This window comes from Quercus suber, unplaced genomic scaffold, assembly GCF_002906115.3.
Source record: "Quercus suber isolate HL8 unplaced genomic scaffold, Cork oak 2.0 scaffold_180, whole genome shotgun sequence".
NCBI lineage: Eukaryota > Viridiplantae > Streptophyta > Magnoliopsida > Fagales > Fagaceae > Quercus > Quercus suber.
This window is the reverse complement of record NW_027069639.1, coordinates 401,824-422,788: the sequence shown is the minus strand read 5'-3', so window position 1 is coordinate 422,788 and position 20,965 is coordinate 401,824. Positions and strand designations below refer to the sequence as shown.

At 33.5% G+C, this 20,965-nt stretch overlaps 2 protein-coding genes across 2 annotated transcripts; both read left to right on the top strand.

Annotated features, from left to right (window-relative positions):
* The first annotated feature begins 3,297 nt into the window (after window positions 1-3,297).
* LOC112032413 (uncharacterized) lies at window positions 3,298-7,609 on the top strand. The gene is made up of 9 exons (XM_024065176.2): window positions 3,298-3,621; window positions 4,371-4,447; window positions 5,157-5,385; window positions 5,516-5,670; window positions 5,810-5,855; window positions 5,940-6,031; window positions 6,173-6,269; window positions 6,820-6,876; window positions 7,091-7,609. The coding sequence occupies exons 1-9, from the start codon at window positions 3,472-3,474 to the stop codon at window positions 7,157-7,159; spliced, it is 972 nt and encodes a 323-aa protein (XP_023920944.1). The 5' UTR covers window positions 3,298-3,471; the 3' UTR covers window positions 7,160-7,609.
* Window positions 7,610-13,703: 6,094 nt separating this feature from the next.
* Window positions 13,704-20,097, top strand: LOC112032414 (uncharacterized). Its single transcript, XM_024065177.2, has 4 exons — window positions 13,704-13,884; window positions 15,721-15,809; window positions 16,012-16,109; window positions 19,580-20,097. The coding sequence occupies exons 1-4, from the start codon at window positions 13,875-13,877 to the stop codon at window positions 19,683-19,685; spliced, it is 303 nt and encodes a 100-aa protein (XP_023920945.1). The 5' UTR covers window positions 13,704-13,874; the 3' UTR covers window positions 19,686-20,097.
* The last annotated feature ends 868 nt before the right edge of the window (window positions 20,098-20,965 follow it).

Here is a 20,965-nt window from a genome sequence, read left to right as displayed (position 1 = left end):
CCTTCCCAGCAGCAAACTTTGAAGAAGAACTTATACTTCTATAGTGCCAAACTTGGAGGGAAGAAACAAACTAAGCATGCTATTTTTTCAGCCAAATTTTGGCCCAAATAAGTTTCTTAAAATTGGTAATTTCTTTCACATGACTGTGATTGATGACGTTTTGTTTTTAAAGTTTTTGAATGATGACCCCATTTTAATTAATAAAAGTGAGAAATTTTGTTCCCTGAATGGAGTAGGATTGAATGAAACTAGTTATGCTAGTGAGTTTGTTCACCTAATGTTACATTTCTATGGATGACTAGCTACAACTATTATATCTAAAACCCAGCTGCCTGATTTTATTGAGGATTTTATTAAAAGCTCTTTGCCTTCAAGAAAGGTCAATGGCAGTTGCCTAATACTTTGTACAGTGGTTGGTCTGGTCCTGCACCCATGTAAGGAACCTTCTTCCCTAGGTTGATTTGGTGACTAGTACATTCCAAACAAAGGTTTTTTTTTTTTTTTTTTTTTTTTTTTTTTTTTTTTTTTTTAATTTCATATTTTTTTTTTTTTTTTTTTTTTTTTTTTTTTTTTTTTTTTTTTTTTTAATGTCATTTAATATAATAGGGTTGGACCTTTTGTGTCCTGCAAATCACTCAAAAGGTAATAAGAAATGAAAATGAAGCTTATTACCGCAGTAATGCTACTTATATGATGACATTGAATTATTAACTATTGGAAACATTTGTTTATTGCTTCTCTCTTCTATTTTTCATAAAAATAACACCTTTCATAGTGCTTTATTCAATGCAGTTGTTTGTTTTAAAAATAGTTCTCTTTCTCACAATAATTTCACAATTGTTCAAGTGATTATTTGTTAATGATAGATAATAAAATGATGTTGGTGATTATTTGAATGAATAGATTATATTTTACCATATCATCAACATTTTTTTTTAAATGTTGACTAACTTTATGTTGGTATTTATGTAAATTATTTATTATATAGCAAAATTCAGTCCAATCATTTCAAAATAAATGAATAAGATTTTAAAAACTCAAGATGAAATTACCTTAGGAACTCTAGAGTAATATAATTTAATTTTAAACTATTTATTTTAAGAATATCTTTCAACATTGACAAATATAGAGCCTTACTAACAACATAATTGCCTAATGTTCATGATAACTCAATGGTAATAGTGTCATTTATAGTACCTCATGTTTGTGGTTCGAATCCTATCTTTCCTTTCTCACTATCTACCTTAAAAAAAATTACTCTAAAAATGCAAATATATCAATTTAGAAATTTAAATATTGGCTTGCATTTCATTAACTATCACAATTATGTTACCAAATAATGATTGGCCAATACAAATGAAAAAGAAAGTTAGAAACAATCCTTTCATGAAAGTTTTGACTATTTATATTTTTTATACAAAGTTTGTGGTTTTAATAACATGATACATGAGCATCATCAAAAAGAGACTTATGACTTAATAGCATTATTATCCAATCAATTCTCTTATATATGGAGGAGAATTTGGATTAGAATTCGTTCTCCCTCCACTTGTTGTTGAAAAGGAGAAAAAATAATCATAATTGTTTATATCATGCTATCTAAAAGCCATGTGTATTCCGCACACCTAATTATTGGCAGAGTTGAAGTGCTCTTCACGTCCTTGTTGAAAAGAATAATTACATTCGTATTAAAAAATAAATAATTCCCAAGCCCATGCAAAGAATGCTACCTTTGGATTTTTTTTTTTTTTTTTTTTTTATAAATTTAAAACGTATGCATATAAAGAACAGGTCTAACTGTCCGAGGAAAAAAAAATAAATGATAATTTTTATGAAAATAATCTTTTGATGGTTGAGTAGATCCTCCAAAATTTGGCCTGGAAAAAAGGAGTGCATGAGGGTGTGGTTTTGTTCATGCACTTGCAACACTAACATTGTTTTTATTTATTTTTTTTTTATTTATTTTTTTTTTATATAACCACTAACCTCATTTTGATCAAATAAAAAACTAAATTAGCTTGGACAAATATGATTTAATTTACTACCCTAACCCTCTTTGCTTTCCTGGTACAGATTGAAAAATAAATAAATAAAAGAAGCTCTTTCTAATGATGATTATTGATTACTTTTTCTCCCTGAACTTAAAAACTTCTCACTATACTAGAATGTTTTTTTTTTTTTTTTTAATCCTAATTATCGGCAACGCAGACACCATCCTTTGTCCATGAAACTACACAGATCATTGTCATTCATCATTTCATGTATTTTTCTTTTTAGGTAAAGGAAAATTTTAAGAAATACACAAATGATAAGAGGGGGGAATTTGAAGTTTGGTTATGAGAATAGACCATATCACTTGAGTTTCAGGCCTCTTACCAAACGGATGAGACATATGAGTATTACCAAGTCATCCATTGTTATTTTACCTATATAAATATGTTGGTAATGTTTTGATTATAAAACTCAATTTTCTCTCATGGAGATAAGATTTATTCATGAGTCCCTTATTCCACACTCAAAAAAAAAAAATTGAAATACTAAGACATTTCAACATTTTTTTTTTTAGGAAATCGATAGTACACTTCATTGATTTAATATCACAGTGTACAATTGGAAAGAGAAAATATGAGCATTTTTCAAACCAAGAATAGCTTTTCCCTTTTTCTTTGGCAACACTAGCAAAAGCCAGTTTTCTTACATTTCAAAGGCACACTAACAAAAGAAAAAACAAAATGTAAACTTTCATAAATAAAATTAATGTCTTCTAGAGGGATGACTGTTAAAATTGAGAAGATCCACAAGGTCACTAAAGATAAAAGCCAAAAGCTAGTTAGAACTCATGAATAATATTAAAAAGTGCAATAAAACTCATGAATAGTACTAAAAATAAGTTAAATAATAACAAAAATAAGCTAAATAATAATTTAAAAAATCTGATTTTTTTCGACTAATGCCAAACGCAGCTTAAATGTCCTCCATGTAATATTGTATTCCCAAAATAAAGTAAAAACTAAATTAAAGTAAATCTTACAGGGCACATTTGTAACTCAACATAAACAACAGAACTCCGTTGTTAAAGAATTCATGAACTTAATCATAATTTTTTTGATGAACGAACTTTTAATCATAATTTAATCCTATGTAGTGGTATTTAGCATATGTCACTTCTTAATTAATTATAATAAAAAAAAAAACCCCCCTAAATCTTAATTAATTCAATGAAAAAAAAAAACCAAAAGTACATGGCAAAGGAACACGTGTAAATCCTATGTATATAAATTAAGCACACAGAACAAAACCCAAAACAGAAGCACAAGCACCAAGCCATATATGAAACGAGAAAGAAACATAACTTGAAACTTGAAAAGCAGAATTAAAAAGCTGCTTATCTTTACAAAAAAAACTCTGTTTTTGAAACTTTTAAAGTACCTTTTAAAAAGGCTTTTCTTGCCTGCTCTGTTTCATTCAAAAATGGAAGTACCAGCAAGTACCGTGTCGTATCGTATCGGACTCAACGAGTCGTATCGGCCACTGCCTTCTGTATACCTTGCCTTCTTCTCCATCTGGGTCTTCTCCGCTTGTTCTTGGACCATCAATACCTACAAAAACCGCCACTTTCAGGTCCTTTTTCTTCTTCTTCTAATTTTTTTTTTTTAATTTTTTTCATAGTTTTTTTCAAATAGTATGATTGGATATGGAATTTGAGCGTTTTGGTTCGGTGGATATTTTTCATTTCGTTACAAGTTTTGGTTTTTAAGCTTTTCAGTTCTTGGGTTTTTTTTTTTTTCTTTTTTTTCTTTTTCTTTTTTCATTTTCTATTGGTTTTTGTTGCCTTTATGCTCTGTTTGGATGCTGAGAGAAATGTTAGGAAGACAGAGAGAATTACTATTTTTTCTTATTGCAGGATTTGGGGCCTGTGCAAGCTTGAATACAATAATCCTTAGCTTGATTTTTTTTCCCTTGTTTTTAGGAGTCTTTTTTATCTATATATTTGTTGGGGAGATAACACCACAATATTGTTCTCTGTTTGCCTTTTGGGAAAACTATGTGCTATGAAAAAAAAATTACATTTTGATCCTCTACTTTCATGGCTCTTTTATCTTTTGTTTCTATTAATGAAAAGTTCTCCCTAATGATGCTAAATAACTAAGTCATGCTATCTTCAGCGTGGAATTCTGTTTTCCTTGGCGCCAGTCAATGAATTCTAAGTTTCAAAGATATTTACTTTATAGCTTTTCAACCAAATTGAGCAACAAATTAGTAAAGATCATGATTTCTCGTTTGTCGCATTTTACTTTTAATCTCTAGGAAATGTATGCTTTTATTGGATTTTTTATGTAATTTTTTTTTATATTGTTATACTAGAGCAGACGAATAATTTGCAGTGGACACTGGCGTCTGTTCCATTGATTAAAGCATTACAACTTGCCTTATCTTTCCTCTTTTGGTAAGTTCTCGTTGCTGTCAAATTGTGAATTTTAGCTTAAATTTATTGAGAGAATAAAAAATAAAAATAAAGATACGTTTAATTTTTGGCCTTCCAGTTTATTGCATCTGTGTATCATTAATTTCCACCTCATTAATGGTGCTGGATGGCTACTAGAAGGTACATTATTTCAAAGAAGATATTTCAATAATTAAGAGGTAGCTGCTAAGATATCTGAAATGGAGCTTATGTAGCATCACATTCATGAGAAAATATGTGATTGAACTACCTTTCATAATTTTTATGATTTTGTTTGTTCTTTTTTAGCATGATAAAGGGGAGGGGGGTATAAAGAACCTAAACTTTCAGGACCTAATTCGTGAGAGCAAAACCTTCTCTAAACCCAATTCTAACTAGTTTTGCATGACTGTGCATTCAGTTCTATTCATAATACATGCAGAAGGAGAGGGATGTGTTGTAAAATCAAATCATTGATAAAATAAATGAAGTTGTTGTCTGTGGCTGCTCTGTGGAAGATGATGTGACAATTTCTTAAGGTGGTTATGTAACTTATGAGGCACATAGTTTAGGTTGCCTCTATAGCTCATTCTAGTCTGCAAAATGATAACACGAACTGTTATTAGCATCTGGGGCAAGGTAATGTGTACTCGACGTTTGTATGGTTTAATCACTTCAAATTATCCTAACATTTCAAGCACTGTTCTTGCAGGTATTCGTGCTTCAATCTTCAGGTATGTTCACTGTGGATGTCATTTGGGGTCTACGTAACTGGAGTGCTCTTTCAGACAGCTTGTTTCGTGTCCTTTTTGCTCATTTCTCATGGTTACTGCATCATGTGTGAGCGCCTTTCTGTAACTGAGCGTCGCACTACAGCTGCACTTGGGTGTGTCTTTTACTTGACTCTTGTTGGTTACAGAGCTTCTGTACCTTACTTCTCTGTGAGTTTCTTAGCTGCTTAATCCATTGTGTTCTTAAATTGTCATAATCTGCTAACTAATGCAAATTTTAAGCCAGTATATAATTTTTCTGGCCAAGATACTAATTCTGTTGTAACTCACTGTGGCTCAGGTTCTTCTGCTGCTCAATTATTTTATATCATTCTATGTGATTTTCCACCATATATCTCAAAATCTATCGGTATTACGGGAGCAGTTGAGCTTCATAGAGGACGAGGATGTTCATACAATGCATGATGCAGTGTATACAAAGTACATGATGTTCAAGTAAGTATTGAATAAGAAATTAAAGAATAAAGAAAGAAAGAAAGTTTGTAACTGCTTTATGTTCCAAGGTTGTAAATTGCCGGCATCAACGAGAATAATATTTTGAAATTTGTGTGCTATTTTCTTTTGTGTTATACAGGAAATTTCAGGCTACAATGCAGATAGTAGCTTTGGCAGAAACTGTGGTATGAATATATTGATTTTCTTTCCAATTTATGTATCATTATGAATATTTGGGAACATTCCTTGAGAAGCATTTTATTCTTCAGATATACATTAACATGGATAACTCATCAGAAACTTACTGGCTTCGCTTGCTAGTTCGTGAATGGGCACAATTCTGCATCTTTCTGTATATTGGGTATGTATGAATTGCTTGATTCTGCAAATATGGCCTCTCTAGAAACATGCCAATTCTTGGTGATATCTGAACTCAGAGATCCTACCACATTGTTTGTCCTCCAGCCATGTCAATGTTGTAACTGTTACTTATTTCTTACAGGTGGATTTTCAGATCACAGGACTTGACACCAGGATTCTCTGTTATGCCAAATTTGAAGTCTAAAGGGGAGACTGTGGTGCCTCCCATCTATAGTATTGTAAGTCAATTTCAGATTTAAATACTGTAAGAAGCTTAGGTTCCCTTCATAGAGTTGGAGGCAAGTGGTTTCCCCATTAAGATCATTTTATAGCAATCACACACCATAAATTAGTTAATACAATCTTTGAAGCCAATTGATGCGTGTCACTTCATTCTGTGTAAAACGAATATTAGGATTTCAAGTATTAACATTGGTCATAATCCATCCCAAAATAAAATAAAATATAAAAGACTGCTGAATGCTCACTATTTGGTACTCTCATTTGAAGATAACAAAAGTAATAAGAATACCACCCTTTTTTCATTTAAGCTCTTCATTCAAGAGTTTAAATTTGTGGCTTCAAAGCTATGGAGAAAAACAATAGCTTATATTTATGCTTTTAGATACTGGGACCATGTCCCAATTCTGCAAATACCATTCCCACTAGGCACTAAGAGAGGGTAGAGTCAATAAATCACTAAATCAGGGCCCACCAATAAATGGAGCAACTATGTTCCTTTTGGAAATAGCTTTATATTTTCTACGAATGCTTAGTCATGTTCTGCAGGAAATGGATGCAGCAACATTCAGAGATTTTAGGAGTCATCCGTGGCACATTGGTGTGGTAAGTGTTGTATATTCAGACATATGTCATTCTAGAACCTTATTTCCAACAGAGGAATCTTATTCTTTTCAAATGCTAACTTCTTGCATAAATGGTTTAAATTTTCATATCTATACTTCCATTTTAAAAGTTTCATTTTTGGCTGGCATATATGTATATTTAGCATATAAAAACTCTGGCATGTGTACTGAAAACCTTTCTTGTGCTCACATAGCCAACTCCTCGTTCTCACGATAGCTCTCAAGACACAGTTCTAGTGATAATTCAACACCCCCATGCATAATCGGCCAAGAATGCTTGGCATTTCTTCCCCAAACTCAGCTGGAGTTGCAACTTTTCCAACAGATTCAGATTCAGATTCAATTCCAAGCAAGATATGATGAACAGAATGATTCATAGCATAGATCATAGCAGCATACCAGCTGATGGCTATTCGTTGAAGTTGAAGTTGAAGTTGTGACATGTCCAGTGGCAGATTCTTTTTTCAAGCTATACACACTTTTCCTTTTTACCAAAATCCAAAAACAAGGGCTATAGTTGGCGAAGTTTTAGTTCATTCACTAGGTTAGATCCAACTGTTATATATGTATCTAAATATTGTCCATCAATCTTAATTGTATATTCTTCGTCCTTGGTGTTGTTGGCTACTTTACCATTTGTTTGCAGCTCTCTTTGAGATGTAATTTTGAGCAATTGTACAAACTAGGTATTTGAATGATACAATTGTTTGGAATGGGCCTGTTTGGTAAGAAATTTTTAGAAATATTGTTGTTATTTTGTAGAAATACGTGTGAGTAAAAAAGTGTATGAAAATACGTATAATGTTCTTTGAATACTGAAAACTATTATTTAAACAACAATACCAAACACCCCCTATTATAAAAAGAAGTGATGTGATTCATGGGAAATCAAGAAAGATAGGTCTGAGGTTGGTTGATTGGTGTAAGAACTACCTAGATGAATATTGGGCTGCAAACAGAACTTCATCAAATCCGTCAACTCATCTGGAAGTAACTTGTTCTCCACCTAATTATCCTTCTTATAAAGTTAATGTTGATGCTGCAAGATTTATGACTCGAAAGGCTATAGGTGCAAGTGTTATTATCCGAGACCTTGAAGGGAAGTTCATTGCTGGTTTAAGCAAGAAATTTCATGCTCCATTTGGAATTATTGAAGCTGAAGTGAAGGCATTTGAAGTTGGGATTATCTTTGCTAAGGAGGTGGGAATTAGAGACTTGGTTTTAGAAGGGGACTCATTGATTATTGTACATGCTCTAAAGCAAGTTTCAAATGCTTCATCAATTGTTTCTAGTCTGATATATGGGATGATAGATGAATGTAATGAGTTTAGAGAAGTGTCTTTCTCTCATGTCAAACGGCAAGGCAATAGGCCTGCTCATTTATTGGCAAAACAAGCTCTTGGCTTGGCTGATTTCTTTGCTTGAATTAAAGAGTGTCCTTATTTCTTAGAATAAGTTCTTGTCCATGATGTATCTGTTTCTTTATCTTCATAAATAAAGCTTAAGTCTTTTTATCAATATATATATATATATATATTTACTAAGATAATATATCCATATTTTTAATTATTTAATCCTAATAAATTGCATTTCTTAATTCCTTTTAATGAAACTAAAATTGTGGTAGCCTAAATTTGAAGCCAACGTTGTGGTACCTTAAACTTATGTTATTCAATTAAAAAATATATATTAACAAGGTAAATAACTAAATACTCTATTTTCATGTATTAATTATTTATAGATGGCGTACTAATTTTTTACAATAAACAATTTATTTTGAAATATATCATTCAACAAAGAAAATTTAATAAATATTTAAATTATTAAATATTTCACTTAAGCAATGTGTTATACTAAATTAGTGAAAATTATTAAATATTTAAATTCACTTAAGCAATGTGTTATACTATGTATTAAACATGGATCACAAGATAATTTTTTCATAATATTTCAAAATACATTGTGGAATGCAAGCACAACAAATAATCCCATTACCATTGTGCTATCATACGTTCACTTATAATATTTTCTAATTTATTCATAAATCACTATTTTTTTTTTTTTGTTCCTTACTTATACGGTCTCACTTAAATTATTGGTAATCGTGAATAGAAAATTATTAATTTATTGAAAATAGTACTTTAGTAAATTCTTCAATGATTTTTATAGTTGATTTTTTTTTTTTGGAAAAAAATAATTTGATAGTTAGGGAGGAGGATTTGAATAATAAATATCAAACTTGAAAATACCAGAATGTGCGAATTGAATAACAATGTCAACAAATAAAATAAAATAAAAACCCACCATATATATATATATATATATATATTTTTCAGAAGACAAAACACACGTTACTTTCATGGCAAAGCTACTCAGAGGTGTAGGAAAAATGGTATCAAGCGCCTAAGAAACTCTAGTGGAGTGTGGTGTGAAGGGGATGATCAAGTTGCACAGTTGTTTATAGAATATTACAATGAGCTCTTCTCAACCTTAAATCCGAATCAATTGGAGGAAGTGTTGGCCACAATATCTCAGGTAGGACCTGATTCAGTGAATGCAGATTTGGTGAAACCTTTCTTGAAGCAAGAAGTAGATGCGGCTTTAAAACAAATGGCGCCTTTGAAAGCAGGGCGGCCCTAGGCTTAGGCTAATTAGGCCATTGCCTAGGGCTCCCTTACTAGAGAAGGCCCCAAATTTGGGGGTAAATTTATTTATTTATTTTTTATATATAAATATTTTTGAGAGATATTAAAATATTTTAGTCTATATTTTTTTCACTATTAAGAAGGCTCAAAGAATTAAGTAATACTAGAGATAGAGATATAAAAAATTTAAATAAATAAGTCTTACAAATAGATGTGTTACTAATCACAAGTAATTCAAATAGGAAAATGTTAAAAATCCTATAAATTTCACTACATAATTTTTATTTATTTAATTATTTTTATACATGATAAAAAGTCTACTCTAACTTAATTTAAGTGTATATGTGTGCGAAACTCTCTTCTAGAGAATTTAATTTCGGCCATTACCCCCCACACCCCACAAGAACTTATACTTTTGCAGTGATCACTGCACCAACTGCACCAAGGGTGCGTGGTGGTCTTCATAACTTTTATAATTTGATGTGACAATGAATATGATAGATAGATTTCAACAAACTATTGAATGCATTTTTGAATGAATATTTGTGATTGGTGATATATCTTTATAATTCTCATGTTGTAAATTTTATAATATTTCTAGTATTTTTGTAAGCCTCATGTCATTGATCATATTCATTACAACATTAATTTGTAGTAAAATTTGTTATAACTTTAGCATTTTCTCAAAAAAAATCATATTAAAAATTTTAAAAAATGGATTTTAAAAAAATTATTATATAAAAATGCTAGTTAAATATTATTTAAGTGATAACATAAAGGCCCCATTTGAAGATTTTGCCTTAGGCCTCCGAAACGCTTGGGCCGCCCCTGTTTGAAAGCGCCAGGCCCGAATGGCATGCCCCCTATTTTCTACCAACATTATTGGGATTCCATTAGTGATGATGTGTCTTATGCAGTACTCTCTTGCCTAAATTCAGGTACTATTCCCACCAGTCTAACCATACTTATATCACCCTTATCTTGAAATTAAAAAACTCAGAAAGACTTTCTGATTTTAGGCCCATATCTTTGTGTAATATTCTGTATAAGCTAATTTCTAAAGTGTTAGCTAACCGTATGAAAAGTCTCTTGCCTAATGTTGTATCAGAATCCCAGAGTGCTTTTCAATCTAACAAAACCATCTAGGATAACATCTTGGTGGCTTTTGAAACATTGCACCACATGAAGATAAAAATAAAATTAAAAAAAAAGGTAAGGAGGGGTATATGGCAATGAAATTGGATATGAATAAGGCTTATGACAGAGTGGAATGGATTTTTTTGGAGAGCTTAATGTAGAAGATGGGTTTTCATGGTAGATGGGTAGAGTTGGTGATGGCAACAATCAAATCCGATCTCATATTCCATTTTAATCAATGGAGTATCTCGAGGTTTCATCAAGCCAACTAGAGGGATTCGCCAAGGTGATCCTCTATCTCTCTACCTATTTTGTTGTGCTCGAAAGGGTTAAATGGACTGCTTAAAAAAGCTACGACAGAGGGTGATCTGAGGGGTTTCTCTCTTTGTAAGAATGGTCCACAAATTTCTCATCTATTCTTCACCGATGATAGTTTTATTTTTTGTCGTGCGAAGATGGGTGATGTGCAAGCAATTCAATCTACCTTAGCCCAATATGAGAGAGCATCCAATCAAAAAATAAATGGCACCAAGACAAACCTCTTCTTTGGGAAATCAATCCTTGATAGCATCAAGACTAAATTGAAGAATTTCCTAGGTGTACCAGAAATTAAGGAGTATGAAAAGTACCTAGGACTGCAAGCGATGGTGGGGAGAAAAAAGAAGGAAAGCTTTATTTATATAAAAGAGAGGATTTAGGGGAAACTCCAAGGGTGGAAGGAGAAACTCTTGTCACAAGCCGGAAGGGAGGTGTTATTGAAAGCTATCGTCCAAGCAACCCCCACTCTTGCTATGAGTTGTTTTCAACTCCCTATGAGTCTTTGCAATGAGATTGAGGTTATGATCAAGAATTTCTTTTGGGGTCAACGTGGTGAGAGGTGAAAGATTCATTGGAAAAAATGGGAGTCTTTGTGCTTGCCAAAAATTGAAGGTGGGATGGGTTTAAAGAGCGTCGAAAATTCAATGATGCCATGTTAGCCAAGCAAGTGTGGCGGCTGGTCCATGACAAGGAATCCCTATTCCACAGGGTTTTCAAGGCTAAGTTCTTCCCATTAGGTGATATTTTTTCAGCTCAAGTAAAATCCAATTCTTATGCTTGGCGGAGTATCCTTAAGGCACAATATGTAATTGTTGATGGTGCAAGATTTAGAGTGGGCAATGGCAAAATAGCCCGGATCTATCAGGATTGCTAGCTACCAGGGGAAGGGTCAGGTAAGGTCATCTCACCCCCCCTCTCTGCTATCTGCTGATGCGAAGGTAGCAGACCTCATAGATGCTGATTCAGGTTGGTGGAATGTTTATTTGTTGGAGAGGTGTTTTCTGTAGTTTGAGGCACAAAAAATAAAGTCCATCCCCCTTTGTTTGACACCTTAGGTAGACACTTTGATTTGGCCGAAATCCAAGGATGGTTAGTAGTCTATGAAGCTCGATTACCAATTGTTGTGTGCTAGGGAAAGCAGTGGTTCAGCTTCAGGATCAACCAATGAGGTGAACAGAAAAATGTGGTAAGGCTATTGGAGGATGAAAGTGCCAAACAAAGTTAAGACCTTTGCGTGGCAAGCTTGTACTGAGTCACTCCCTACTTTGGAGAACTTGGCTAGAAGGAAGGTGGTGCTCTCAAACAGCTGCACAAGCTGTAAAAGAGAGTCTGAGACTATGATTCATGCATTATGGGGTTGTGAGAAGGTTAAAGCGACCTGGGGTACTAACTTTGATGAGTTGCGTAATGCAACAAATCAAGCTTTATCTTTTGTTGATCTTTTTAGGTTGGTGCTGCAGAATCCTCGAGGAGCTGAAGGCTTTATTATGGTCTGCTGGTTCATTTGGAATCAGCGTAATAAAATCAGAACAAATGAGGTAGTCGCACCCCTAGAGAAGAGCTTTGATCTTGCGCAGTAGTACCTTGCAGACTTTTAGCAGCAACGGGTGAAGCCTACATTAAAGAAGTTGCTAAGGAAAGTCATTTGGAAGCCACCTAATGCAGGTCTGTTGAAAACAAATTTTGATAGAGTGGTTTTTGAAGACTTGGGAGTAGCAAGAATTGGTGCCGTGGTTCGCAACTCCTCCAGTGAAGTCTTGGCAGCCTTGTCCAAGATTATTCCCCTGTCCTCATCTATAATAGCGTTGGAAACAATTGCAGCTAGATGGGCAGCCCTTTTCGTCCGTGAGCTTGGTTTTATCGGTTCAATTTTGGAAGGGGATTCAGAAGAAGTTATCTTGGCAATCAAGAATCAACGTTTTCAACATCCACTGGTGGGTCATTTAGTTAAAGACATTGTGTCTTCAATCAGTACTTTGCAGTACTCATCTTTCTCTCACCACATCGACAATGAAATGTATTAGCACGTGCTCTAGCACAACGAGCAAGATTTCCTTTTCCTGCTTTAGTTTGGATGAACTCGACTCCTTTGGATATTTATAGGTTTTTTGTATCTGATCTTCCAGTAATAAAATGATTTTTGGCCTGTTCTGTCAGGGCTATTTCTTATATAAAAAAAAAATGAAATAAGTATAACAATATAACATGCCCAAAAAACACAAAAAATCAAGGGTAAATTCTTTTAATTTATCTTGAGGTTCGATTAGTGTCAACTAAATTTGAAATATTTCAAAACTGACAAATTTAGTTCTTAAAGTTAATTTAGCCCCTAAGATAAAGTGACTGTTTGGATCCACGACATGTTTACGTTTTGTGCTTCTTCTTTTTTTTTTTTTTTCAGTCGTAATTGTGGACTTTTCTCTCGTGAACAGTGCATCAGTGCACTGTCTATGAGATCCACAAACTTTATTTTTTAGCAACTTTTTTTATTAAAAATAGGTCTTATGACACTATTTACATATTTAAAATTATTTTACTACGTTGTTTTTAATTTTCAGTAAAAATAAATTATATCCAAACGGAAAGAATGATTAATTGGTCTAATAGTATTTATAAATTAAATTGTTTTTAAGGACAAATGGATTAATTTTGAAATATTATCGTTTGAAATTGGAAGTTTATGTAATTTAACCCAAAAACAAAAACAAAAAAACAAAAAAAAAAAAAACAAAAGGAAAGAGATTTGAGAGAGGGAGAGAGCACCCCAGGTCCTCCCCCGCAGAGCCACTGTCGCCATCACGTTTTCAGGCCAGCAACCCAAAAACCCGCGACCCGACCCAGCAACAATTATAATTGTAAAAGAAAAAAGCTTTTACAAATGAGTGCAGGTAATCTCTCTCTCTCTCTCTCTGTATTGCACTTTGGTTGCTTAGCAAAATGAAGGTTAAGGAAAAAGAAAAGAACATGAAACATTCAACTCTACAGTCTACACCTTTGTTTCTTGATTCTCAGGTTAAAAAAAAAAAGAAGGAAATTTAAGAGCTCATTATAGTATATTCTAAACATTCGTAATAAGTTCAGTTGAGTGGGAAAAAAAAATGAAAAATTTCAATGATTTGTGTGTTTCTAATGGGATTTGGAGGTGAAAGGAAAAATGGGTTCTCTGAGATATTACTTATATTGGCTGATATTGTGGGATTTTGATGGGAAAAATAATTAAACTTTTGGATATATTAAGATTTATTATGTGCCATTGTGAGCCAGTATTTGCCTAGAGTTTGTGGTGTTGATCCTCATTTGGATTGGACTTTTTTTTGTGGCTTTCATGGCTGGAAAAGAGTATATTTTTCATCCATGGATTTTTTTTACCAAAATGGGTTTTTGGGGGTTGACTTAGTTGCTTGCACTTTGACAAGTACAAAATTACTAGGGAGCTTTATATGTAGAAATCATGAGAGTGTTGTTCACAGTTTTGAGAACTTGATGGTGTGAGAAAATTCTCTGAGAGGGTTGTGGTTTGTTTACAGGATTAAGTAAATTGCATTCTCAAGGTTTTCATAACAACGAGTTCTAACTCAAATGGCACTTCCTCCTCTCTTAATAGTGAGATGGAGGGTACTTCTCAAAAATAATGTGATTGTTTGCTCGTACTCTTTTCAATTGGTCCTGGATTTGGGGTTTCACTCATTGTTCTTCTATTTTAGAATTTCAAGTTTCTCTTGGGTTTTCCTTTTGAGACTTCGTAATTTCTTTGACATTTTGTGTTCATCATTGAGAACACAAATTATTAGAAACTCATTACTTATAAAAAATAATAATGATAATGTGATGGAGGATAAGATTGAGGTTTTTGCTATGATTATTGTGGGCGGTTATGCTACTCTTCATAAGATTGTCGCAAATTACTCTTGCTTATCTTCATAATCGTAATTCGTCTCTAATTCTTTTTGTATTTCAGAGAATAAAGTTTCATAGTGTTAGAAAAAATGCACATTTGTTACCAATCTGGTGAAAAGAAGTTTCAACTGCTTTGAATGTTAACTTATGGGAGCATTTGAAGTCCTTGAGATGAATGTTATGATAATCCATCATGTTTATGTGTTCAAACTTCAAAGAACATGTAATGCTGTGTTGGTTAAATCAGTTTGCCAAAATATAAAAATAAATCACATTATATATATATATGAAAATAATAAAGAACATAAATAATTCTATACTGTCATAAACACATTAAGTATTATTGTGATTGTAGCCTTGCTGCATCCTTTGTCAGTGATTATTTGTAGTATGGTTAATATCAAACTTGACTTCTTACTGGCATGGTTATCATGGCAGTGAGAATGCTCTATTGATTACAAGTTTCATCTGAATGGGGATTTCCAAACTTATAATATTAATAACTATTATTAAAGCAGTTAAACTTTTCCAGCCTAATTGATAAAATAGATACTGTGTGTCTACTGAAGTACATTTATTTTCATTATGTATTACTCAACTTCTTTCTTTTGAATCTGATAGATAGTTTGGTGAAAAATTAGAAGATTATAATTATAGTTGATTTCAATGGAATATACAATTACATTATGGATTGAAGTAAACACAATTTTTATTTCTGGCAATTACTGACACTTGGTGACGCCTAACCTGTAAAAAGCCTCCCAGTAACTGCTGTAGGATATTTGTTCTTTTAACCTAGCTTTAAAATTTTGTGATTTTTTTGGCAGGTGGAGCATTTGGCGGCAATAGGGGACTGAGGCCAGTACCTCCAGAAAAAGGAGTCTTCCCTTTGGACCACATGCATTTATGTGACCTGGTAGGGTAGTTTCCATTACCAAACTGACTATTGCTCTGTTTTTGTGTTGAAGAGTTTAAGTTCTTATAAGTTTTACATGTTGGAGAATGTCCATATGATAATTCTTAGCTTCTCTCTCTCACTCTCCTCTCTCTCTTTTGGTTTATAATTTTAATTTTCATTTGAATAATTTTCTTATTTTATAGATGGGCTTTTATTTCAGGAAAAGAAAGAATACCTCAGCTGTCTAAAATCTTCTGGCCATAATTCTGAAACATGTAGACACTTGTCAAAGAAGTATCTGCAATGTCGTATGGAAAAGTGAGTTTTTAATTTTCGTTATTATAGATCATACTTGTTTTTGTCCAAATGGCAGTCCAGTTTTATTATAGTTTGCATGCCTTCTGACAATCAATACATTTCTTCCTGAGGCAGAAATATGGAGGTTCCCAATTTATAATACAATTTAATGAAAGATTATATAGTGCTGTATTAGAATACATATACTCTGTTAAATTCATGCTTTAATTTTTCTTTACCTAGGTTAATACAGAAATGACATGTGGTTCAAGATTTCTTAATGGATATAGAGAATGAATGGTTTATGGTTCATAGGTTATTGAAGGCAAAGATTTCCCCTCCCAAGCCTTAGCTGTCACTAATTAGCCTAGCATTAGCTGCAATAGGGTAATATTGTGAATTTTATGTCTTGGTTCAATCAATCAAAAACACTCTATTACCTGCTTGCCAATTGCTTACAATTCAATTGGCATCTTTGTAAGGGTTATCAAAGCTGTTAACAGACTTAACAGACACACACTCATATGCTGCCTTTAAGGAGGTTTTCATTGGCAATATGTAAAAGTTAAAAATTAATTCATTTTCTAAAAAGAATAATTAAAATTGCATGCTGCAGTATTGTTATAGTTAATATGTTGCTGTGTTTGTGCTTATTTTCAAGAAAGTTATAGTCCTGACTCCTAAGATTTTACATACTTCAGCTTCCAATAGCCAATTACAATTCCAGTGTCTGTTAGGGATTCTGTTTTATAACTGAATGAAATATATTAGAAAAGCACAAAAAGGGCCACAACATAATTCATGGGAAGTATACAAAGGCAAACCCAGAAAAACAAAAAAATAGCTTTAAAAAATTATAAAAAATCAGTTGGAATAAGAAAACTGGCAGCCTGGTCCCATGTGCATAGAGTCTGTAAAAACAAGTACTTCAAACGTACTACCGAGATCTCAATTCCTTCAAATGTGGGCATGTTCCTCTCCCTTCAAATAGTCCATATTAAGCATAATGGGATAACCTTCCATATTCCAGATTTAATGTTCTTTCCAACAAGTCAAAAATTCCATCACATACTTTGGCTAACCAACTTACGCTGAGCAACCATAAGTCTCTAGCAGGCTTAAAACAACAACATCAACAAAGCCTTAGTCCCAAAATTTGGGGTCATCTCACATTGAAGAAAAAATGGTAATTTGATGCCCCATTAGATTCACCAATCAGAAATAATAATGCTCCATTTCCTCAGATGGTTTGTACTGAGAAAGTGAGAATTCATCCATTCACAGCTGTCCAAGAAAAGAAGGCTAAATGGTGGAGCTCTGTCACACCAATTATATCTCCATGGGAAGCTGCTGTTACCCGTTTTCCTCAAAAGCCTTGTTATAATCATAAACACAAAAACCATGACTCTTGTGTCAACTCTTTTCCTCTAAGCGTTGTAATAATTATTGACACAAAAACTATGACTCTTGAAGAAATACCAAACCAGCCTGAAGTATCATTACCACACCAAAGGCCATGCCAAAACCAAATTCTTTTACCATTCCCTACCTCATAATGAACTAATCAGTTATTCCACCCATTCCAGATGTATTTCCAAAGGCTCACACCATACAGACTCCTACCCTTTTTTTTTCTATTACTTCCTTCATAAAGAATGTGTGTCCTCCACATAGCACCATAACCATTTGACTACAAGTGCTTCATTAAAAAGTTTTTTTTTTATTAAAAACCATTAATTCCTAACCCACAAACCTCTAAGTTGAACAGGAGTGCAAAGAGTATTCCCATTAAGTAAACGGAATTTACATTCCTCTCCCAAACCTTCCTATAGAAATTATCTTTGAATTTTCTCCATTCTATTTGCCACTCCAATCGGTAATGGGAGCAAAGACATAAAGTAAGTGGGAAGACTAGAAAGCTTACCCTATATTAGTGTGAGCTGTCCTCCCTTCGATAAATGAATTTTATTCCAACTCACCAGCCTTTGCTTCATTCGCTCTAAAATGTCATCCTAGATAATTTTGGACTTAAACTGAGCACCTAGAAATAACCCCAAGCATTTCAGGGGAAGGTGAGCTACATTGCAACCAAGAATACCAGACAACTCCTCCAAATTCAGACCTCCTCGGCTCCTCCAGGAACTATCTCTGACTTGCTCAAATTGATTTTCAATCTTAATACTGCTTCAAAGCATAGAAGAATACATCTCAAGAGATGGAGCTGAGTAGGGTCTGCTTCACAAATAGATTATCATGTGCAAATAGTGAGAGATCTTCAATGTATCAGTACCCACAATATTCTCAAAAAAAAAAAAAAAAAAAAAATTTCTTGATAAGTAAGATAACTTGCTAAGGCCTCCATGACAAAACGAACAGGAGTGGAGATAAACGGACTCCTTGACACAAACCCCTGGTACTCTCAAAAAAGCCACTAGCAGTACCATTTTCCATTACTGAGAAACATATCATGGATATGCAGAAAATAACACACTTCCTCTATTTCTCACCAAAACCGCATCTTCGCAGCATATACAGAAGAAAATTTCCAATTCACATTGTCATAGGTTTTTTTCCAAGTCTAGTTTACCACCCCTGGCTCCCTTCCCTCAACCTACTGTCATAACATCCATTTGCAATTAGAACAGACTAATATTTGTCTCCCGTGAATGAAGGCATTCTGAATATTAGATAGGAATTTTCCCATCACATGCTTCAATATGTTTGAGAGATCCTTGACTAGGGTTCTATGGACTGTAAATCCTTGACTAGGAATAAAATCCTAAGCATTTACAGCCCCTAGTACTCAGAATGAAAGAATTCTGAGTCTTAGATAGGAATTTTCTCATCACATGCTTCAATATGCAAAGCTTGTCATGTCTCTTCTTCCTCTAATAGTCATTCAAGTTGCTCCACTTCCACTGCATTAGCTTCAATTGAATTAAACTGTCAGGTTTATGTTTTTTCTTGAGGTTATTATCTACATGGAGGCTTACACATAAGTTCAATATTCACACCCAAGCATTATGTGGTAGTCTCACATGAAACCTACAAGTCGACTCGACCAAATAAATCAGCGCTAGTTGAAAAACCAGAAAACTGGCCTCTCCAAAATTGTGTCTTACATCAATGGGTCTCCATTTGGTGACTCCTGAGTATATGGTAAAAGGTTGCAGGTTATATATATATATATATATTTATCTTTTTTTTTTTTTAATTTTTTTTATGACACCTCCCCTTATGAGCAAGGTGGCTGGGGGATGAGATTATAGATTCAAGACCCGCTGGAAGCATGTGTAACTTACCAACCAAAAAAGTAAATGATGAAGAAAAAGTTATAAAAGAATCTAATGTATAGTGCAGTACTGGAAATTAGATATGTATTATATATCCTTTTCCATTCATGTCATGCCATCATGGATGTTGAGTATGTACTTTGTCAGATTTCTTTCTATGTAAGAGTTGTTACATGCTCTTTCATTGGCATATTGCAGGAACTTGATGGCAAAGCAAGACATGTCAGAACTAGGATTTGGGAAGGAAAGCAACATGGAAGCTTCTGGACAGAATGTTAATGAGAGAATTGATAATCAAGGCTGAAAATAAATTGAGAGTAAGACTGCATTATGCAAGTTGAAGAGCTTTTCTCTTCGGATAATATTCTCTGTGAATGCCTTTTCCATATGAATGGTATATACTATTGCATGGGAAATTGGAAATACATGTAAAACAATCAAAATTGAGAGGAAGGTGGGGTGGGAAGGGAATTTTGCTTCTGTTATTGAAGTCAGTGAAGGTTGATTAAAGATGTTAAATAGGTAAATTTGGTACTCTTACATGGCTTTCACAGGAGGAAAAACAAAAAGAAGAAAAAAATTTACATTCCTCCAAACTTTATTTTTTTGGGGCAAAACTTAAATAATGTTCTTTAGTTGTTGTATCTTAAGTTTCTCAATTAATTCAACTATGTGGCTGTATTGACTAACGAATTACATATTGAATTTTTTTGCCTCGGGAAGAATGTAATATTATTTATGCTCATTAGTCAACGCAATCATGTGATTGAATTTAATTAAGGAAACATCTAAATATAATATACCTAAGTTATAACATCTGTTATTATTGAATTGCAAGTTGCTCCAATAAAATTTGGGTTCATTTTGATTGTTTTTAAAAAAATTTAGATCCATAACCCAAATATTATGGTGTTTGGAAAGGAAGCCATGGGACAAAGAAGCTTTTGTTGAGCACGAAAGAGAGACGTGCACATTTTCTTGTCAAGTAAATTCTCCACTTGATTTGAATGTTTTATTTTCTTGTCATATCAAAGACAATGCACTAAAGAATTTACTTTCATTAGTTTGCTTGCTGGCGATGAATGAAACTTTCATTTATAGTTGGATACAAAACGTCCCTTTAGGGATGGTGATCAATGGTTTTGAAAATGTGCCCTAAATTCGGAGGACCCAAATTTCATCTATCACACTACAAATTTATAGGGTCTCGGGGGTGTCTCATGGGTAGAAAGTGAAATGGTCTAGTCAAAGGCTAGGATTCCACTCTCTTATATACACACACACAACACCAGCCACTGTGTAGCTTCTTAATCCTGATAATTACGTAATGGAAGCTTATTATAGCCCTCTCCAACTCCAAGATGGGATTTATGGGGATCGAAGCTTAGACTGGGCCACTGCAACAGAGAGAGGGAGCGGCTCAAAGTTCGAGTTTGAGACTGGCATAGTGAAGCCATGGGAGGGGAAGAAATTTATGTGGTGGAAGTGAGCTTACACCGAAGTAGTCAATTGAATAGTTTTAACTTTTAGTTTCCTTTTTCTTTTCTTCTTTCCTTTTCTTTCCTTATTTTTGTTTCATCTCTA

What these genes read in the sequence shown, in the direction of transcription:
- LOC112032413 (XM_024065176.2), top strand. Translation starts at nt 3,472, where the DNA reads ATGGAAGTACCAGCAAGTACCGTGTCGTATCGTATCGGACTCAACGAG. An exon ending in TAGCTTTGGCAGAAACTGTG is followed by an intron (nt 5,856 to 5,939) that starts GTATGAATATAT and finishes TTTATTCTTCAG; the next exon opens with ATATACATTAACATGGATAA. An exon ending in ATCCGTGGCACATTGGTGTG is followed by an intron (nt 6,877 to 7,090) that starts GTAAGTGTTGTA and finishes GTGCTCACATAG; the next exon opens with CCAACTCCTCGTTCTCACGA.
- LOC112032414 (XM_024065177.2), top strand. An exon ending in ACATGCATTTATGTGACCTG is followed by an intron (nt 15,810 to 16,011) that starts GTAGGGTAGTTT and finishes CTTTTATTTCAG; the next exon opens with GAAAAGAAAGAATACCTCAG. An exon ending in CTGCAATGTCGTATGGAAAA is followed by an intron (nt 16,110 to 19,579) that starts GTGAGTTTTTAA and finishes GGCATATTGCAG; the next exon opens with GAACTTGATGGCAAAGCAAG.